The sequence below is a fragment of the Acipenser ruthenus genome, chromosome 19, assembly GCF_902713425.1.
Source record: "Acipenser ruthenus chromosome 19, fAciRut3.2 maternal haplotype, whole genome shotgun sequence".
In the NCBI taxonomy this organism is placed as follows: domain Eukaryota; kingdom Metazoa; phylum Chordata; class Actinopteri; order Acipenseriformes; family Acipenseridae; genus Acipenser; species Acipenser ruthenus.
In genome coordinates this window covers 21,458,499-21,476,870 of record NC_081207.1, presented here as the reverse complement: position 1 = coordinate 21,476,870, position 18,372 = coordinate 21,458,499, and the positions used below count along the sequence as shown (strand labels likewise).

The following is an 18,372-nucleotide window of genomic DNA, read 5'->3' as shown; positions in this document are numbered from 1 at the left end:
TGTATCAGTTTCTGTGCTGATACAGACAGCATGAGAAACCGCTACCCCGTCTGTGAATCTGTTAGTCTCTTTACAGTGCAGTTTTAACACAGTATAAAAGGTGATGTAGTGATAGCACTAGAAACTGGTCCTGTTAATTCACAGGGCAGGTACGGTGCTAACAGGACCAGTGGGCTGACAGCAATGCTGTGTCATTTATGATACACTGGAAACAATGCCATCTGGTGGAATGAGAAGATTCTCCTGGGATTTAACATTTAACTGTTTCCTGTGGTTGTGTAACTATTTATATTGCACATTGGTAACTTCTTTGCAGCAAGAAGTTGTAGGAGCACAGATGGACATAGTGGCAAGCAAGTTTCAAGTTGAGACTTCCTGTATGTAAACTACATACTAACATGTGGCTAGCTCAGAAACTATGGAATGATGTAGTTGAAGGACACCATGTAATTTAAGTGTAGTGTATAATGGGATTATAGGACTCTACAGCTTTAAAGACCCACAAATACTATACGCACAAAGAGGTACTGAACTGGCTACTGTATGCCTTGTGTTAGCACAGTGGTTATTCAAAATGGATGTGCCGCAGTCATTTTGTAGTTGAATGTTTTCTATGAAAATGTATGTAAAACTAATATATATATATATATATATATATATATATATATATATATATATATATATATATATATATATATAGTGCCTTGCAAAAGTATTCAGACCCTTGACCAATTCTCTCATATTACTGAATTACAAATGGTACATTGAAATTTCGTTCTGTTTGATATTTTATTTTAAAACACTGAAACTCAAAATCAATTATTGTAAGGTGACATTGGTTTTATGTTGGGAAATATTTTTAAGAAAAATAAAAAACTGAAATATCTTGCTTGCATGAGTATTCAACCCCTGTGCTGTGGAAGCTCCCAGTTTACACCGATGAAAGAAATTGCCCTAACAAGGGCACAATTACCTTAGCATTGGCCTCCACCTGTGAACCATTAAAGTTGCTGTCATATTTTCTGGATAAAAACCCCACTGTTGAAGGATCATTGGTCAGGCTGTGAATCTGAAGGAAAATGAAGACCAAAGAGCATTCTGCAGAAGTTAGAGATAAAGTAATACAAATGCATAGATTAGGGAAAGGGTACAAAATAATATCCAAGTGTTTGGATATCCCAGTGAGCACAGTTGGATCAATAATCAGGAAGTGGAAGCTGCATCACACCACCCAGGCACTGCCAAGAAAAGGCTGTCGCTCAAAACTCAGCGCTCAAACAAGAAGGAGACTTGTGAGAGAAGCCACAGAGAGGCCAACAATCACTTTGAAGGAGCTACGGAGTTCAGTGGCTGGGAGTGGAGTAATGGTGCACCAGTCAACCATATCAAGAGCTCTGCATAACACTGGCCTGTATGGGAGGGTGGCAAGAAAGAAGCCGTTACTCAAAAAGTACCATCTGAAAGCACGTCTGGAGTTTGCCAGAAAGCATGAAAGTGACCCAGCTGCGATGTGGGAAAAGGTTTTATGGTCAGATGAGACCAAGATTGAGCTTTTTGGCCAAAACTCAAAGCGCTATGTGTGGCGCAAACCTAACACTGCCCATGCCTCAAGACACACCATCCCTACAGTGAAGTATGATGGTGGCAGCATCATGCTGTGGGGATGCTTCTCATCAGCAGGGACTGGGCATCTTGTTAAAATTGAAGGAAGAATGGATGGAGCAAAATACAGGGAAATACTGCAAGAGAACCTGCTTCAGTCCGCTAAAAAACTGAAGCTTGGGAGGAAATTCACCTTTCAGCAGGACAATGATCCCAAGCACAAGGCCAAAGCAACATTGGAGTGGCTCAAGAACAAAAAGGTGAATGTCCTACAGTGGCCCAGTCAAAGTCCGGATCTCAATCCCATTGAGAATCTGTGGCACTATTTGAAAATTGCGGTCCACAAGCGTCGTCCAACCAACCTGAACAACCTGGAGCAAATCTGCCAAGAAGAATGGGCCAAAATCACTCCGACACTGTGTGCAAAGCTGGTACATACTTACTCCAAAAGACTTAAAGCTGTTATTGAAGCGAAAGGTGGCTCTACCAAATATTAATGTGTGGGGGTTGAATACTTATGCAAGCAAGATATTTCAGTTTTTTATTTTTCTTAAAAATATTTCCCAACATAAAACCAATGTCACCTTACAATAATTGATTTTGGGTTTCAGTGTTTTAAAATAAAATATCCAACAGAACGAAATGTCAATGTACCATTTGTAATTCAGTAATATGAGAGAATTGGTCAGGGGTCTGAACACTTTTGCAAGGCACTGATATATATATATATATATATATATATATAATATATATATATTGTGTCACATTCCTTTTACTGGCATATTATTGTTTAACACGCGTATGTCATTTGGTTTTGTAACCAGAGCTCCAAGTTAAATGTGTTTGTACGTCTTTTGTATTGTCTTCTACAGGGCACTTTATGGACTTGGCCTAAACTTGCTTACCTGGAGATCTGGACACAGAAACAACCAAAAAAACAGTACATACAAATAAATAAAAGCAAACCTCGAAACCTTTAACCAAAACCTCCCTACCCCCAAATCCCTTCTGTGTTCTGTAAAAGAAGACTGAAATCATCTTTCCCCACTTGATCCCTAATCCCTGAGTCTGCAGCTGAAGACACAAGATTCTTCACAATACATTTTTAGAAAATTGTCCTACATCAAGCAAGAAGAGTGGGGGATTTCTTTGATCATGGTTAAGGCTGTATTTTTTTCACGGTTATCACAGATTTCACGATTTCTGTGAAATGCATTCATTGCCCTGCAATATGTGGGTCCACGTGAAAAATTCCTGTTTCTGAAGGAATAGTGAAAATATACATATTTTTTGTCACTTAAAAATAAATACAGCAAATGTTTGCGTTATTGACGCATGGCCAGTTACACTGCATTTAGGAACCTAGCAGCTGGTTTAGTTTGCTTATGGTAAGTGATTGAACACACTGCATAGAGTTGCACGGTTTCTTTCAAATGTCAACAAAAAAGACACCAGCTGCATCAAAGATCAGAGATGTTTCTGCTAAAGATCCAGTACAAGAAGGGGACATTTCACGTGTGGGTCGTTATTTTTACTTTTATTTATGCTTTTACTGTGTTTGATAATTACTGATCGAGAGAATAGAATGTCTTTAAAACGTGGACATAAACAATATTCTACAAATATCTTGAAATAGATATGAAATGCTGTGAAATAAGCCGCTTTGTACCGTGAAAAAAATACAACCCAGATCATGGTAGCTCTAAAACTCTTGACCTGAAAAACTCTTTCTCTCATAAATGGGGGGGGGGGGGGGGGTGGATGTTGTTGAGTTGTACATCCGGAGGCTTAGATAAGAACACAACAATTGAATCGGAGGATGAGCTACATTTGAATTCCTGGGCCTCTTCCGAGGCATCTGAACTCTGTAAAGAAAATTGACGAGTGAGGTTATTTTTTGGCAGTGCAGTCTGTTGGTCTGTCTTTGAAATGTTTACAAATGTATTCTTTTTTTGCGTGTGTTATTATTTCGCTGATGTTTACAATTTATTAAGAAAAATGGATGAGCACTCTTTATTTCTACCTAGATACACTTTGTGAGTGAAAGTTGCCAAATAAGGCCACCTGTATAAACTGTGTGTTTGTGGGTGAGCCAGCGTGGGTGGGTGGGTGTGAGTGAATGTTTATGGGGTGGGGTGGGCACCTTGTGGGGAGCTTAGCACTATATGTTGACTGAATGCAATCAAGTTACGGCACATGGGGTGTTTCTTTTTCAAAGCACTTGATTGAAGTGTTTATTGTCCAATGAAAGCTGTGGAATGGTCCTAAAATCAGAATTGAAACCACAGGGAGTGTTGTATGTGTTTGGGAATTGGGAGATTAAACTAGATTCAATGTATTTCCCATATATCCAGAAAAGCCTTTTTAAACCACTCTGCATACTGGGAACCAATTAAATATTTACTCTAGAGGCTGTGGGACTTCTTTTTATATAATTTAAATTGATGCCTGTTTTAGGAGGTAGATAGTGTTTAATGATTTTGATGTTTGAACTGTTGGCTGGAAAAGTTTGTGCATTTATAGTAAAAATAAATAAATAAATAATAAAAAAAATATATATATACATACTAAGAAAAAAAAGGGTTCTCAGTGAAGGTGATTTGATATGTTGTATTGAAATAATGTTTATATATATATATATATATATAATATTTTTTATAGGTTGCCCTGGCTTGTTCAATGGCACACTACTACACATGAGAAAAACAAGTATATTAATACATCACACACCATAACTATAAATATCAAATTAGAGCTACAGCTATTAAGACAGACAGATACGGTATCTCCTCTTAGGAACTTGTGCTAATGAAAGCCCTAATCTAATTTCAATACAATTAGCAAAGCAGTTCTCTTGTTGTAAGTAGGTTTTGTTTGTTAGCTGATTTTTTTCACCAAGGGTTCAGCTTGTTAACTTTTCCATTGCTGTTTATTTTTTGACCAGAGGGGAAATTGCCAGCTTACTTACAAAACATACCTACAGTATAGCAAGAGAGCAGCTTTGCTAATTCTATTGAAACTAGATTAGGGTTTCGTTGTATCACAGTAATTGTATTATTATTAAAAGAAACTTTAAAAGTCACATGATCTTTGTGACTTGCTTGCTCTTTGTCGTGCTACTGTTTTTTCCACAACAGTATTGGCCAAATTTATTAATCACCCTGAATATTGATTTAGCATGACTTCTGGAAAGCATGCAAGACCCTATTATGTAAAACTTACTGAAATGTACACAAAACAAATTGCAAGAGAAGTAAACCTAAAAGAGACAGTGTGGTTGGCACACTTCATATTTGTAAAAGCATTCTAGTCAGGAAAACACAACATTTCAAGCTGCATTTATTAATTAAAGCATCTCATTAGGAACAAATGATGTATCATTTACTGTATAGCATGTAAAATATATAAACAATCTTTTAAGCACATCATTTAAAAACTTGGCATTTATATAAATTAAGGATTTAAAATAAATGTTCTGAGGAGTCAATCCATCTCTAACATGCCATTTCTACATACATCTGGAACTACAGAATAATGTGATAGGAGTTATGTAGATTTGAAGACGGGTTAGAAACAAGAAACCAGAGGCTTTTTTAAGCACCTCTTCAAAGTGAGGTACTGAGGATGCTATATATAGTATTTCCACACAATCGGAGCTGCAGAGGGGGTCGTCCTCTTGGTGAGAAATGAGACAGAGGTTCAGTATCAGTTCTGGGCATTACTACAGAACCTTCCCAGGGTTCATCAGGTTTTGGGGGTCCAGGAAGGCCTTGACCCCCTCCATCACCCCCATGCATAGGGGTCCCACCTCCTCCCGCAGCAGAGCTCTCTTCCCCAGCCCCACCCCGTGCTCTTCTGTGCAGGTCCCATCCAGTGCCAGAGCATGCCTGCCGAGAGACACACAGACAATGCGATAATGAAGCAAATACCCACACCAATAATAGAAGTAATATTATTGTAATTTTTATACTGCTTCTGAAATCTTAAACAAACCAATTGTATTAATCTGTTTCAGCAGCAATGTAGCATTTTTTTGGGGCCCTTAAATGCTTGGGTAAAATGATGTGAATAACAACAGAAATCAAAATCGACAGTAGAACGCTTCTGATGCCAAAGTATAACAAAGTGTAATAAATTGGCATCTCGGCCCATCGAAATGGAATGGAAAGGCAAGGGGTGGACGTGAACCGCATACCAAACTCTGCAGTTGAGAGGCAAGTACGTGTCTTGCTGATGTTAGTAATATTAACTCGTCAGCTGCTACGAGATTTATTACACTCTCCCACCTATTAATCAAAGCTTGTCTACCTAATCTTGGGGAGTTTCAATGTTGGGATCATAACTGACACCAGCCACCATACATGCTATAACTTATAATAATGCAAGCAACACAGACATTAAATGACCTGTTTCAACCACAGGGGTCAGGATTCTTTCCCATAGGGCGCCACAGTACTGAACTGGCATCGCAGCCCATTGAATTGAATGGAAAAAGCAAGGATGGACATGAACTGCAAACCATACGCTTCAAAAGATAAATGTCTTACCATTCAACTAAAGAACAAGCTCTGTGGTCGAGCGGTAAGTACACGTCTTATGCTGATGTTAGTATTATTAACTCATCAGCTGCTAGGAGGAGATTCATTACTAAAGCACTGTACACCGTAGACCATATATGCTACATAGTTTGTATAATTAATTCTTGCTTGGGTCATTTTATCCTGGCTCCTGTGTTGAGGTGGAAGGAAAAAAACAGATGGAAGGAAAATAATCATCCTAAACAAAGAAAAAATAACAATAAGGGAGGAAAGAGGAAGGCTGTGTGGAGAGAAAGGAAAGGGCGGAGAGAAGTACATTGTGGAAAATGGGGAGGGGGTCAATTCATAAGTGTTTCCCAGCTCTTTCCTCACAGTACAGAGGGTGTTGGTTTTAGTTGGTCTATCAGTCCGCTATGTCTACATTTGTCCTTATTAGAATGTCTTTTGCCTTTAAAACACTGCCCTGTGAAATCTCTTCAAAGATCTCTGCTGGCAGACAGATAATCACTCAAAGCTTCTAAAACAGTGTTGCAGCATTGAGTCTGGGAGTACTTTAAGTTTCCCTCACCTGGCCAGACGGTCAGTGAACTCCTGAACTCTCTGGACTTCGTCAGGGTCTGTGGGATCAGGCAGTGGAGATTCCCATCTCCCACATGGCCAGCAATTGGTCCTGGGGGGGAATATATTGGGGAATAAAGCAGGTTTCTGGTAGTTTTCACAAAAAAGGTGTTTTTGTGTTTATAAAAAAATATATATACAATGTCCAGGATATGTTGCTGCATACGTGTTTGTTGATTAATTGGTAAAATATAGTTCTAGTTTGCAACCTTTTCAAGCTTGACCTGCTATAATAGTTCTGCATTAAGGTGTGTGTTACAGAACACCTCCATTTTAATCAAGATGCCCAGATTCTACAGACTTTACAGTTACCACTGTGACACTGGACTGTGCACTGTTTTTTCTTCCTACAAAATCTTTTTGATCTTTTTTTAAAAATGATAATGTTACATTCTATATATATATATATATATATATATATATATATATATATATATATATATATATATATATATATAACCTATAATTAATATATAGTAAACACTTTATTATAGGTAGACATGTGTCGGTGAGGGTTTTGCTGTTTGTTTTTTTCAATTCTATTTGAACAAAAACATTTACAAAAAAACTATGGAGATGTCTAATAACTTAATCAAACTTTTTTGTTTGCAGCATAATCCCTTCTCAACCTCCACTACAATTGTAACAGTTTACCGCAGTAAATTTGCACAGCATTTTTTCCATGCTCTTTCCATGATTACACTCTTCATTTGCCATAGCTTACAATGCTTTTTATTTGCAATCTTTCTAATATGCTTTACCATACCTATCAGTCTTTGCCATGCTTTTACTATGCTTTTAATAAGGTAAACTTTTATAAGGCCAGCAACAATACCATCACAGTAAACAACGGTGATGGAAAACAAACATTGAATATAGAAACATCCACAGCAATTAAATCAAAGAACACATCTCAATAAAACATTATGGAATCCTGATTCAAGTATGGCTTCACATATTAAGAAACAAATACATCCCATCATCAATGTATGGTTTGCGGTTCACATCCAGTACTTACCTTTCCATACACACTAAAACAATTCCCTGTAGTGTCTTGTGTACTGCTCTCTCATCTGGATGGTAAATGGATACAACTCACAAACATGTATAACTAGTTCCCAAACTATATTCATGCGTGAATCATGCTGTCTCTTTAAATCCAAGCAGGTATGATGATACACCTCCCAGTAAACCTTTTCTTTGGGATTTCAGTCCTTGCACTGTGCTGACATCTGGTGGTAAATTACGATTAATACACATATGATGGTGTCTTGAATGGTGTCCTCTATTATCTGCAAAACAAGAAGTTCGATGTTTTAAACCTTATAAACCACAAAAAAAAAATCTGCTGTACCTGTGAGTCTGTTTTGGGTCAGGTCCTGTTTTGTCTCCACAGCGATCAGCGGTAGCCTGGAGATGGGCACACACACGTCTGTGTAGTAAGCTTGGAAGTAACACACAATGAGAATGTGTTCAGTGACAGTGCCTTGCTGTGGTGCCCTCTAGTGAATAAAGCTAAAGCAATCTCTGTCAGTAATCAATGCTAGATTTGCACAAGGTTCACTGTCATGTTATGCGATTGTTCTAAATAAATTAGTTTATGGAAACAAATTACATTGAACATATTCATTCAGTCTCTTTCTTTTAGATCTTACTTAAATTTACATTCTACAGAATCCCACAGAAAACACAAAGGGTGTTTCAGAAAAACAGAAGCACTTGCCATAATAATATCAATATGGTGTACTGGATACAATATAGAGCATGTGGAAGATTATACGGAAAGGAAAAATGTTTAAGACAGAGACACTATGACAAACCGCTTCGCCACTAGACTATTGAACACAATGCAAAACAAAAATGTTGCACAAATTATGAATCACCCATGTGATATGTGACGGTCTCTAATCTGCATCAAAGTCTGTTTCATTGCTGACAGGATGTACCACTCTTCCTCTGTGTCCTCAAGTGGTTCAGCGTGAACAGGTTCTCAAGACTGTGAGCATGCCTCCCTTGCACCTGGGTCTGATTGCCAGTGCTGCGTACCAGGCATCGTGCCGCGCCTTCCACAGCCGGCTTCTCGTCTCCTGGTCCTTCGCCCAGCTGAAGTCCGAGCCGCTGCTGGCTTTCGTGATCTCCTCTGGCGAGACAGAGAATCAGACACCCTCCGCCAAGCCAATCTTGGCAGTCACCATCGCAGAAACTGGGAACCCCACTTACTGTATAAAAGCTTACAACAGTAAATTTGGACATCATTTTGCAATGCTTTTACTGTGATTATAATATGCACTTAACAAACCTTAAACCATGTTGTTTACAACCTTTAAATACTTTGCTATATTTTCTCTATTTACCCTGGTATGCAATATTTTATAAGGACTTGCCAACCAAGCACCTTTTTGTCTGCCTCCAATGAAATGGATGACCGAATTACACAAAACTGTGTTCTGCATATATTCAGGTCTCCCCTGATGCAGGGAATGTGAATGGCCACCTGGGGACAATAACTGAATAATAAAAACATACCTGCCAAAGAGACCTGCTCTTCCAGACTGCGCTCGCTGCCATGAAACTCGAGGAAGAGTGTCGGCGAGACAGGGCAGTACAGCTTACTGCACCTGTTACAGGCGTCAATCATCTAGAAACTCTGAAGAATCAACAGGCAGTCAGCTTTTAGTTGCATACTGTATATGTTATAGCACAGAACAACCCAAAGGCAAAACACTATAGGCCAAGCAGTGGGGATTTGATTGCACATTTTTCCCCAGCTTACTTATTAAATACGTTGGCATCCCTGAATAGATAATTCGTCTCCTATACAAAAATATCCAAAAGATTTAAATAAACAAGGTAGAGTGGTAATCTATATCACATGTGTTCAGTGTGGTATTTCTTACTGATGTCATTCTTGTATCCACTGGGGCCAGTGTTGCAAGGGGACAGGTTAATGGTTACACTCTGGTTTACCAGTTGTACTTGGCGATTGCACATGTTGGAGAGCTCTATTGAGGCCACTGGGATGCTTTCAACTTCTAAGTTTTAAAAAGTTACCAGGATGTGATAACGAACAGAAAATAAGACAAAGTAAATCTAAACTAAGAATATGGTAACTGACATTTCACAAAAACAGTATGATGATTTCCCATTTCAGCCTTCCCACAATATAAAGGTGTTCAATCCTTAATATATTCTGTATAGCCAAAAATATGTTGGCACTGTATTTTAAAGAGCTACAGTACTGAAGGGAAATTAAATCATTGGAGCATACTAGCGGTATATATAAATTTCTACCTACATCTATATTGTATACAAAAGGAAGCAAAAGTCTGGGACTTGAGTGTGATGTTCCCCAAATGCCCACTAGAGGAATCTCTTACCAGCGATCAGAATGTCACACTGTAGGATTAGCACGGTGCTGTCCACTGCCGCCTGGCCTGATGAAAAGGAGCAGACAGTTGAGACAATGATCTCGTACAGACGCAGCATGGCCTTGGTGATGATCCAGCGTCCCCTCAAGTCTACAAACAGATTAGTCAGACTGTAGGCCGCTGCACTCTTCCTGAGAGGAGGAATGGAAGAACATTAAGAGAGAGTTGAAGATGCAGGGGAGTAGAGGGCAGATACACTGACTGGAGGTTCTGGACATGTTACGTAGAGTTAGCTTTAAATAACTGCAGAGTTTATCATAGTTTTTGTTATTTTTTTTTGCTATCAGGAAAGCAGAGCTGTAATTCAAATGTAATCTTTGGGTAAGTCACCTTACTGTAAAAGGTTCCTGGTTATATTATATTGTCCACCATAAGCAGCACTTTTAAGGCTTCTTCTCTGCCATCTGAAAATAACTGTTCTGCATATGTTAGAATACAGAGACCAAAAAAGTTTCATTTCACTATCATCTATCTCCTTGTGATGATTAAACAATTTTGTCTTACTCCTCACTTAGTTTGGCGCCCCTTGTCGGCAGTGTGAGCGATTGTCCTGTCAGACAGCACCACCTCCAGGTTCATGATGTTCTCATGCATCGTCCCATATAGCACCGCGTTGGTCCCCAATGCACCTTGGCTCTGAGGGATGAAGTGAGACGGGTGAGGCTCGACCCAACTCATTGTGCCATTTGCTCTCTGAGCTTGTGCTTCCTTTGTGGTCTTCTATAGTGGATGAGCTATAGTACGAGATTTATGGGTCCAAAATGGTCTAACCCTTAGAAAAGTTTACAGTAGTAAAATCATAGCAAACTGTAATAAAACATAGCTAAAGCATAGTAAAAACATAGATAAGCATTGTAAAGCACAGAGAGGTATGGTAAAGCATATTAAAAACACATGGCAAGGCATGGTAAACTATGGTAAATGCATCGTATAACCATTATTATTTATTTCTTAGCAGACGCCCTTATCCATGGCGACTTACAATTGTTACAAGATGTCACATTATTTTTACATACAATTATCCATTTATACAGTTGGGTTTTTACTGGAGCAATGTAGGTAAAGTACCTTGCTCAAGGGTACAGCAGCAGTGTCCCCCACCTGGGATTGAACCCACGACCCTCCGGTCAAGAGTCCAGAGCCCTAACCACTACTCCACACTGCTGCCAAGTGTTGCTAAGGTCGTATCCAAAAACAGCATAAACCATGCGCTAAGGTCGTATCCAAAAACAGCATAAATATGATGAAAGAAATGGAAGAACAGAAGCAATGACATTGGCGATGTTCTTTAAAGAGTCACTTGTTGTGTGCCCCAAGGATCTGTTCTTGGGCCCCATCTCTTCAATATCTACAGGCTTCCCTTGGGTCACCTCATCCGCCAACACAGCCTCATGTTTCACTCCTAAGCTCTACTTAAAACTGAACCCTGGAAGCCCTTCTGCCATGGTCCGGCTCTCGGCTTGCAACCAGGACATCAAGGCCTGGATGTCAGCCAATTTTCTTCAGCTGAACACTAGCAAATCTGAACTCCTTCTAGTAGGAATTAAAACTCAACTTAAGAATCTCAATATAGCTGCCCTGAACCTCGGAAACTGTCTGCTGCTGCCTTCCCCCACAGTACGAAGCCTTGGTGTACTTCTTGACAGCAACCTCTCCTTTGATGCCCACATCTCCTCCGTGGTCAAATCTTCCTTCTACCATCTTCGAAACATCTCCAAAGTCCGTCCCTACCTTTCCCTCCCGGATGCGAAGATACTTTGTCATGCATTTGTCTCCTCTTGACTCGACTACTGCAACTCTCTATATGTTGGTCTCCCGGCACGCACCACAAACCAACTGCAGCTAGTCCAAAATGCCGCTGCCAGGATCCTTACCAGATGTAAAAAACGTGATCACATCACCCCCAGTCTTGCCCAGTTTCACAACCTACCTGTAAAGTTCAGGATTATTTTCAAAACTCTCCTGCTCACCTACAATGCCCTTCTTCACAAAGGTCCCGAGTACCTCCTCAACCTGCTGACCCGCTATGTCCCTGCCCACAAGTTGAGGTCCTCCGACTCTGGCCTGCTTGTTATCCCCAAGCAAAAGTGCACCACACTTGGAGAATGCTCGTTTAGCTTCAAACTGTATAGCATGTATTATACATTTCTCTGAATTTAGTGTTATTGATTTTCTTGTTGTTACTGCATCTGGTAAAGCGCTTTGTGATGGTGGTCCACTATGAAAATACAAATTGATTGATTGTTTGATTGATTGATTGACTTACAACTGCCAGCAGTCACATGTAAATAATAATTCCATAAATCTTACTTGTTGTGCACTTCCATTCGTTATATAGGTCTCAAAAATGAAGCTTTGAAATAAACATGTATTTTCTAAATCTAGTTTATCGGATTATAGCCAAATGCAATTTGAAAAGTCTACAGGAGGCTCAGAGTGTATGATAAAAGTTTAGTGAAGATTAGTGAAAAATCAAGGCAGTTATCATGTTCTCCATGTACTAGAGTGACACAATCAGCACACAAGGGTCCCCATTTTTGAGGACCCTAAAAGGCACTTGGGGGAAAATTGACATAGTGGTCCACATTCATTTGCAGTTTGGTCCACTAGAGGGAGCAAAAGTTCCATAGGAGTTTTTACACTATTTAAATTAGACAAGCCCTGGTGGGAAGATAGGGGACTTCCAAGTCCCTCTTATAATCATCAGGCCACAATACAATTAGCTACGCCACTAGATCATGCTGTTTCCATGTTTCCAAACTCTAACACAGCAATATTAAAGTCCCTAGACTATAAGCAAAAAGCCAAACTGTACTCCAGTTCTCACCTGTAATATTAGGCCACACTGTCTCCTAGTCCCTCAGCACTAATTTCTAGACCACACAGCCTCCCAGGTCCCCAGCTTTAACCACTAGACCACCACTAGGCCACACAGCCTCCCAAACTGTTAGCTCAAACCACAAGACCACACTGCCTTCCAGTCCCTGAGCTTCTGACTACCAGGCCTGGGCTCTAACTGCTAGGGGCCTCAAGCAGTGGCTCAGCTCTAACAACCTGGCCAGCCGCTGATCTCAACTGCAGTAGTTTCCGGCTAAGTGAACACCCCTCGGAAAGCAAGCAATGTGTTCTTATAAGCCAAATGTTCTCTAAAACAGTTATCCACCAGACACAATATGAATCAATCAATCAATAAATACATATGTATTACTTGTCATGACGCACGTGCAGCAAAATATGAAATTAACTGAATAAGTAAAAGCAAAACAATAGGCAAGTGCATGTTAATAAACTATAATAATAAAGTAACAGACAAACTAACATTAATAAAACTAAAACAAAACAACACGGTCAAAAAGCTTAAATCGCTATGTACTATGAAATTAGCTGGCCCGTGTGTTTCGGTCCGTCACAATGGCAGAGGCAAAAATAACGTTAATAAACTAATTGTCAAACTAAATTAACATAGCACCCCTACACACGTTACAAAAGGCAGCAGCATACATGCCAACAGTCCCTACATGGTCAGGACAGTCCCGATCACATGGCAGATGTCCCGCGGCTCCATGTATAGGAAGAAAGTCCTGATAATTACCCATAGAAAAAAAATGCATTTTTGAGTGTTTTTTGTGTATGACCCCTTCCATGTGTATGTATTGTATCCGTTGTGAACAAATCGCTATCGGTGCCAAGAAGGTATTCTTTTGAGCGAAGTTCCTGTTCCTTTAGCCGGAGCATTTACAATGGGAAAAATCTGTTTCACCACAAGAGTGTTCCCTTAGGTGAAGTGTTCTCTTAGGAGGTGTTCCTATATGCGGAGACTACTGTACTGTGCCACATAGCCTCCCAGTCCCTCGGCTCTAACTGCTTTCTACTGCCAAATTAATCCATAAGTATATGGCGTTTGCAGTGCAGCAGCAGTCCTAATAATTAAAACAATGGCTTTAAAAAAAAATTTCTCCCACAGGGAACGAATGCGAGATTAATGGGTTCTGACGTGCAGGATGAACTTGACTCAGCGCTGATTAAACATTTTGATCGGTAAGTCAGGCAGCATCACCTGCTGATCCTCATGAATGTGAGAGACTGGATCCCACACATATCAGAAAATAGAGTGTCTACATCTCTGCCCTGTGGGTGTTTTTTTCTTTTTTTCTTTTTTTTTTTTTTGCTTTGTTGCCATTTTGTCATTCATTTTAAAAAATATAATAAATAAGTAATCACAAAGTTAAACTGGAAAGTGGAGTTTAAGTGGTAGAGAAGGCTCATTCACTATCCTTTCATGCCTGATGTCTCTGCTTGTGACTAGCAGGGCTGAAGAGAAGTGGGAGTTCAGGTTAGTTTTGAGTTGGCTGAATGCCAGTGCTGTCATCCCTTACCTTTCATAAGCACTGAATTTAAAAGAAATTCTTTGGAACTGCAGTCATACAGTGTAACTACATAGTGTAAGGTGCATTTTAATTGCAACTTCAGTTCACTCTGAATATACTGGAACTGCATTTTAACATCAGTAGAACTGCAGTTTAACATCACTCGAATTCCATATGATAATGGTATTGAATGGGTTAATTTAATACTGATCGTTTTTTATTTTGTTTGTTTTTTTATGCTAAAAGTATTGTCCAAATCTCACTCCACATTTCAAAGTCTAGACACCAGCAATCTAAGTCAGCGAATATCTGTCTGCTCCTTTTCCACTTGTAGTTTTGGAACCCCATGCATTGATGGCCTCTAAAGCTCTCAAACATATTTACTACTACCTGCTACCTACTTGGAAAGATTTTATAGAGCTGCTATACATGAGGATTGATCCCTGGTCTCGAGGTTCATAACCTAACTCCATAAGCGGAGCAGACAGACACAGCATAATAATATTACTCAACTCAGTCATTTCTACTGGAGACTTTATTACAATATGGAACATGGGATGTTTATATACAAGGTTGCTTGGTTTTTATTTACATGCTGTGGCTGTTAAAGCCTATGAATTTCACACGGTTATTAAATTATGAGCAGCCACAAAGCTGTTTGTTTGAGGCCTCATTCATTCAGCATTGTATCTCTTGGTGATGTTAATACTCAGATAATTAACCATGTGATATGGCTTTTAACAATGCCCCTGTGAGCATTTTTCATCCGTCTTGCGGATGAAATCCCCTGCGAAGAGGAAATAGTGGAGGGTGATACAGTACATTCACAGATTTGTTCATATATCTCGAAAACCGCTGAACAAATTGTTATAAAACATGGCATTAACATTATTTAGTATTGACAATATCAGATTCTGGGGCTATATAGGGGTGTCTGTCTGTCTGTGCATTAGTCCATCTGTATGTCACATTTTTGTACTGATCTGGAGAACCACTTATCAAATTGTCATGAAATTTGGTCAGTCATATTCTATACTATTCTATACATGCTGTTGATGTTGATATTTGTCATGGTCATCAACGGTTTCATCATATTGCTAACCAGGGATCCTAGTTTTCCCCAATAAAAAAACAAAATTCTCCGATAAAAAAAACTATAAAAATCTGCATTATTCTGCAATTAAAGTAAATGGCTAAATTATAAGATACACAAACAGTACTATTGAATAACACCTAACACAGGAAGTATTTAATGTACACTTTTAAATTTGATTGATGGCTCACCTGTGCCATCAATCAATGATATACTTGAAACAACACAAATTCTTCTGTGTAGTAATAATAAAAAACTACAATATTCTTATTAGTTTATCTCTGAGTTAGTCTTTCGGCATCTTTAAACAGCTTGTTCAGTAGTAACAACGCACTGGATACTGAAGTAAACTGCAGCTACATTTCAGCATGAATGTGACAGTGCACCTCTTCCAACCTTGACCTCCAACAGCACACCAGAAGCAGTTTTATTGAGCAAGTATGTCTGCGTAAATTGCAAGCAAAATTGCCTGTGTTGATGATCATATATGATGATTATATATGATAAGTGTACTGATCTGGTTATCAAACAAACAAAAAAAGCCTTACATGTTTTTTGCCCACCCCATGTGTAAAACAAAAAAACTCTGACAGCATTGAAAATCCGTGTTCTTCCACATTATTCCACAGCAAACTGATTCCTAGGATCCCTGCTGATAACTCTGTTTTTTAATTTATAGCCGTGTTTTTTATTGCGTCACTGGCTTTCCCCACGACTTGTTCTGTACCTGTGCTGAAATTCAGTTTTCTGCATGGACTGGACAAGTGTGTAACCTGAGCATCTTTAATCCAGCCCTGTTTGAACCCAGCCTGCTTCAGAAGTAAACCTGAAGGTGACAGCATTCATATTCTCCACAGATAATTCAACTCAATGAAAATGTTTTGTTCAGTTTGAAGGATCACACAATGCAGGTGTTTGATATGATTTGATTTCTATATAAGTTTATTTCTTACACTGCAAGTATAAGAACTGGACAACTTAAAACTAGAAGTCTGGCTCCATCTCCCTCATGCAGATGGTTTTCTATTTTGAGTTGCAACAGCTTATATGTCTATTAAACAAAGCTTGGGGGCCTGTCCTAAACACTTTGAAGGACTTGCACAATACGTTCCATGCCGACTTCAGTCTTGTCAGCATTGTGTCAACACAGTTACAGTTGAATCACTTTGATGGACTCTTCTGTGCTGTAACAATTAAAAAATAATGTCCACAAATTCCCTTGACTTCAAATGCAATAACACCAGGGAGCTTTCTACATATACATCTGTTACTTATCAACATAATTCTGAAACACACAGTCATAATTAATTCCAGTGGGACATCACAGAAGTAACACATAGAAATCTCTGCCATGTATAGAAAATATGAGATGTGTCCTAAGTGAAACAACAGAATTTAATTGTCAGCATCAATCCACAACATGCACAACCATGATTAAAAAACTGATAGCACATATCTTAACAGACCTGGTGTTTGATTTGATGTTGGTGTGTATGTTTATTCTGAGTTGTGGTAATGTGTGTCCGTAGAGCCCATAGAGGCCAATACAATTTCTCAGCATTTGGACTGAATATCTGTTTTCGTTGTTTGTGGTTTGTGATTGCAAGATGTCTGGAAGAGATGGAGACTTTTATAATAAGGGAGCTTTGTTGTACAAACATCTCAAAATAAGGGTTGGGCAATAGTCTCGCGACAAACAGGTTGAGCTGTGTGTACACAGCACAATGGTGGGTGTAAAAAGTAACAAGGAACTACGACTAGTGCAAATCTGTAGACTTAATAATTTCACAATTAACCCTTTGGACACTGACTATTTTATAGGGTCCTGTAGCAAAGTGGTTAACAGTGTGCAGGTGCAGGTGACGCAGTAGTGATTAATGAACAGACAGACGAGATAATCCAGGTGCAATGATGTTTATTTTTCCAATCCAATTGGTCTGATGACCCAAATACAACGGTAAAGAATAAACAATGATAATGAGAAGCAATACAGCGGCGTGTATTGCTTTATTGTAATCCACGGGTTTGGTTTCCTAAACACCCACACGTAACACAAAACACAAACACAAATCCACAGTGAGTGCTATAGTGCTCGTGGTGTAATTACAGTTCTCCATGAAATAGTGCAGTGTTGTCCGGGTTTAGTGCTGGCCTTTGGCGACAGCTCCGGATCGTGTTAACCGTCTAAATAACAAAAAAGTACAATTTAGACATGACAAACAAAACAAACACAACACTCACGGTTCACAACACAGGTCTCTAACATTAATAATGACCCTTTGATTAACGAGTGCAACAGCTCCTCCAATCTGTAGCTACCACATCATTTCCCTTCCAGGTCGATGATTTACTGTACCGGAGCTTTGCCCCCTTCCTTGATGACCAACTTCCGCCTAATCCTGGGAATGAATTGTCTGGCCATCCATATCCATGTCTGTATCCTTTAAGTTTACTACAGTATTTTTGCAAGGTATTTTTCCCAAGATTTGTACTTTGCATTTACATTAGTTTACCATGGTGTGCCATGTTTTTTTAATGTGCTCCCTCGGATTTGCAATGCTTACCTATGCTTACACTATGCTTTATTACATTTGCTATGCTTTTTCTACATTATGCTTTTATTACATTATGCTTTCATTACATGTGCTATGCTTTTATTACATTTGCTATTCTACATTATGCTTTTATTACATTTGCTATTCTACATTATGCTTTTATTACATTTG

The 18,372-nt window shown here is 39.1% G+C and overlaps 2 protein-coding genes across 2 annotated transcripts in view; one reads left to right on the top strand and one right to left on the bottom strand.

The window, feature by feature from the left end:
• Nucleotides 1-4,682, top strand: part of znrf1 (zinc and ring finger 1) — a 31,563-nt gene extending 26,881 nt beyond the window's left edge. Inside the window, exon 5 of the mRNA XM_034040247.3 lies at nt 2,475-4,682. The gene's annotated coding sequence lies outside the window, so the exon portion shown is untranslated. The remainder of the gene's footprint in view (nt 1-2,474) is intronic.
• A 280-nt stretch (nt 4,683-4,962) lies between these two features.
• On the bottom strand, nt 4,963-10,864 carry ldhd (lactate dehydrogenase D). The gene is given in 8 exon segments (XM_034040826.2): nt 4,963-5,489; nt 6,709-6,769; nt 6,772-6,810; nt 8,113-8,202; nt 8,767-8,898; nt 9,285-9,403; nt 10,120-10,317; nt 10,698-10,864. Coding segments are annotated over 8 exon segments (972 nt in total). The 3' UTR covers nt 4,963-5,323.
• Between the last annotated feature and the right edge of the window lie 7,508 nt (nt 10,865-18,372).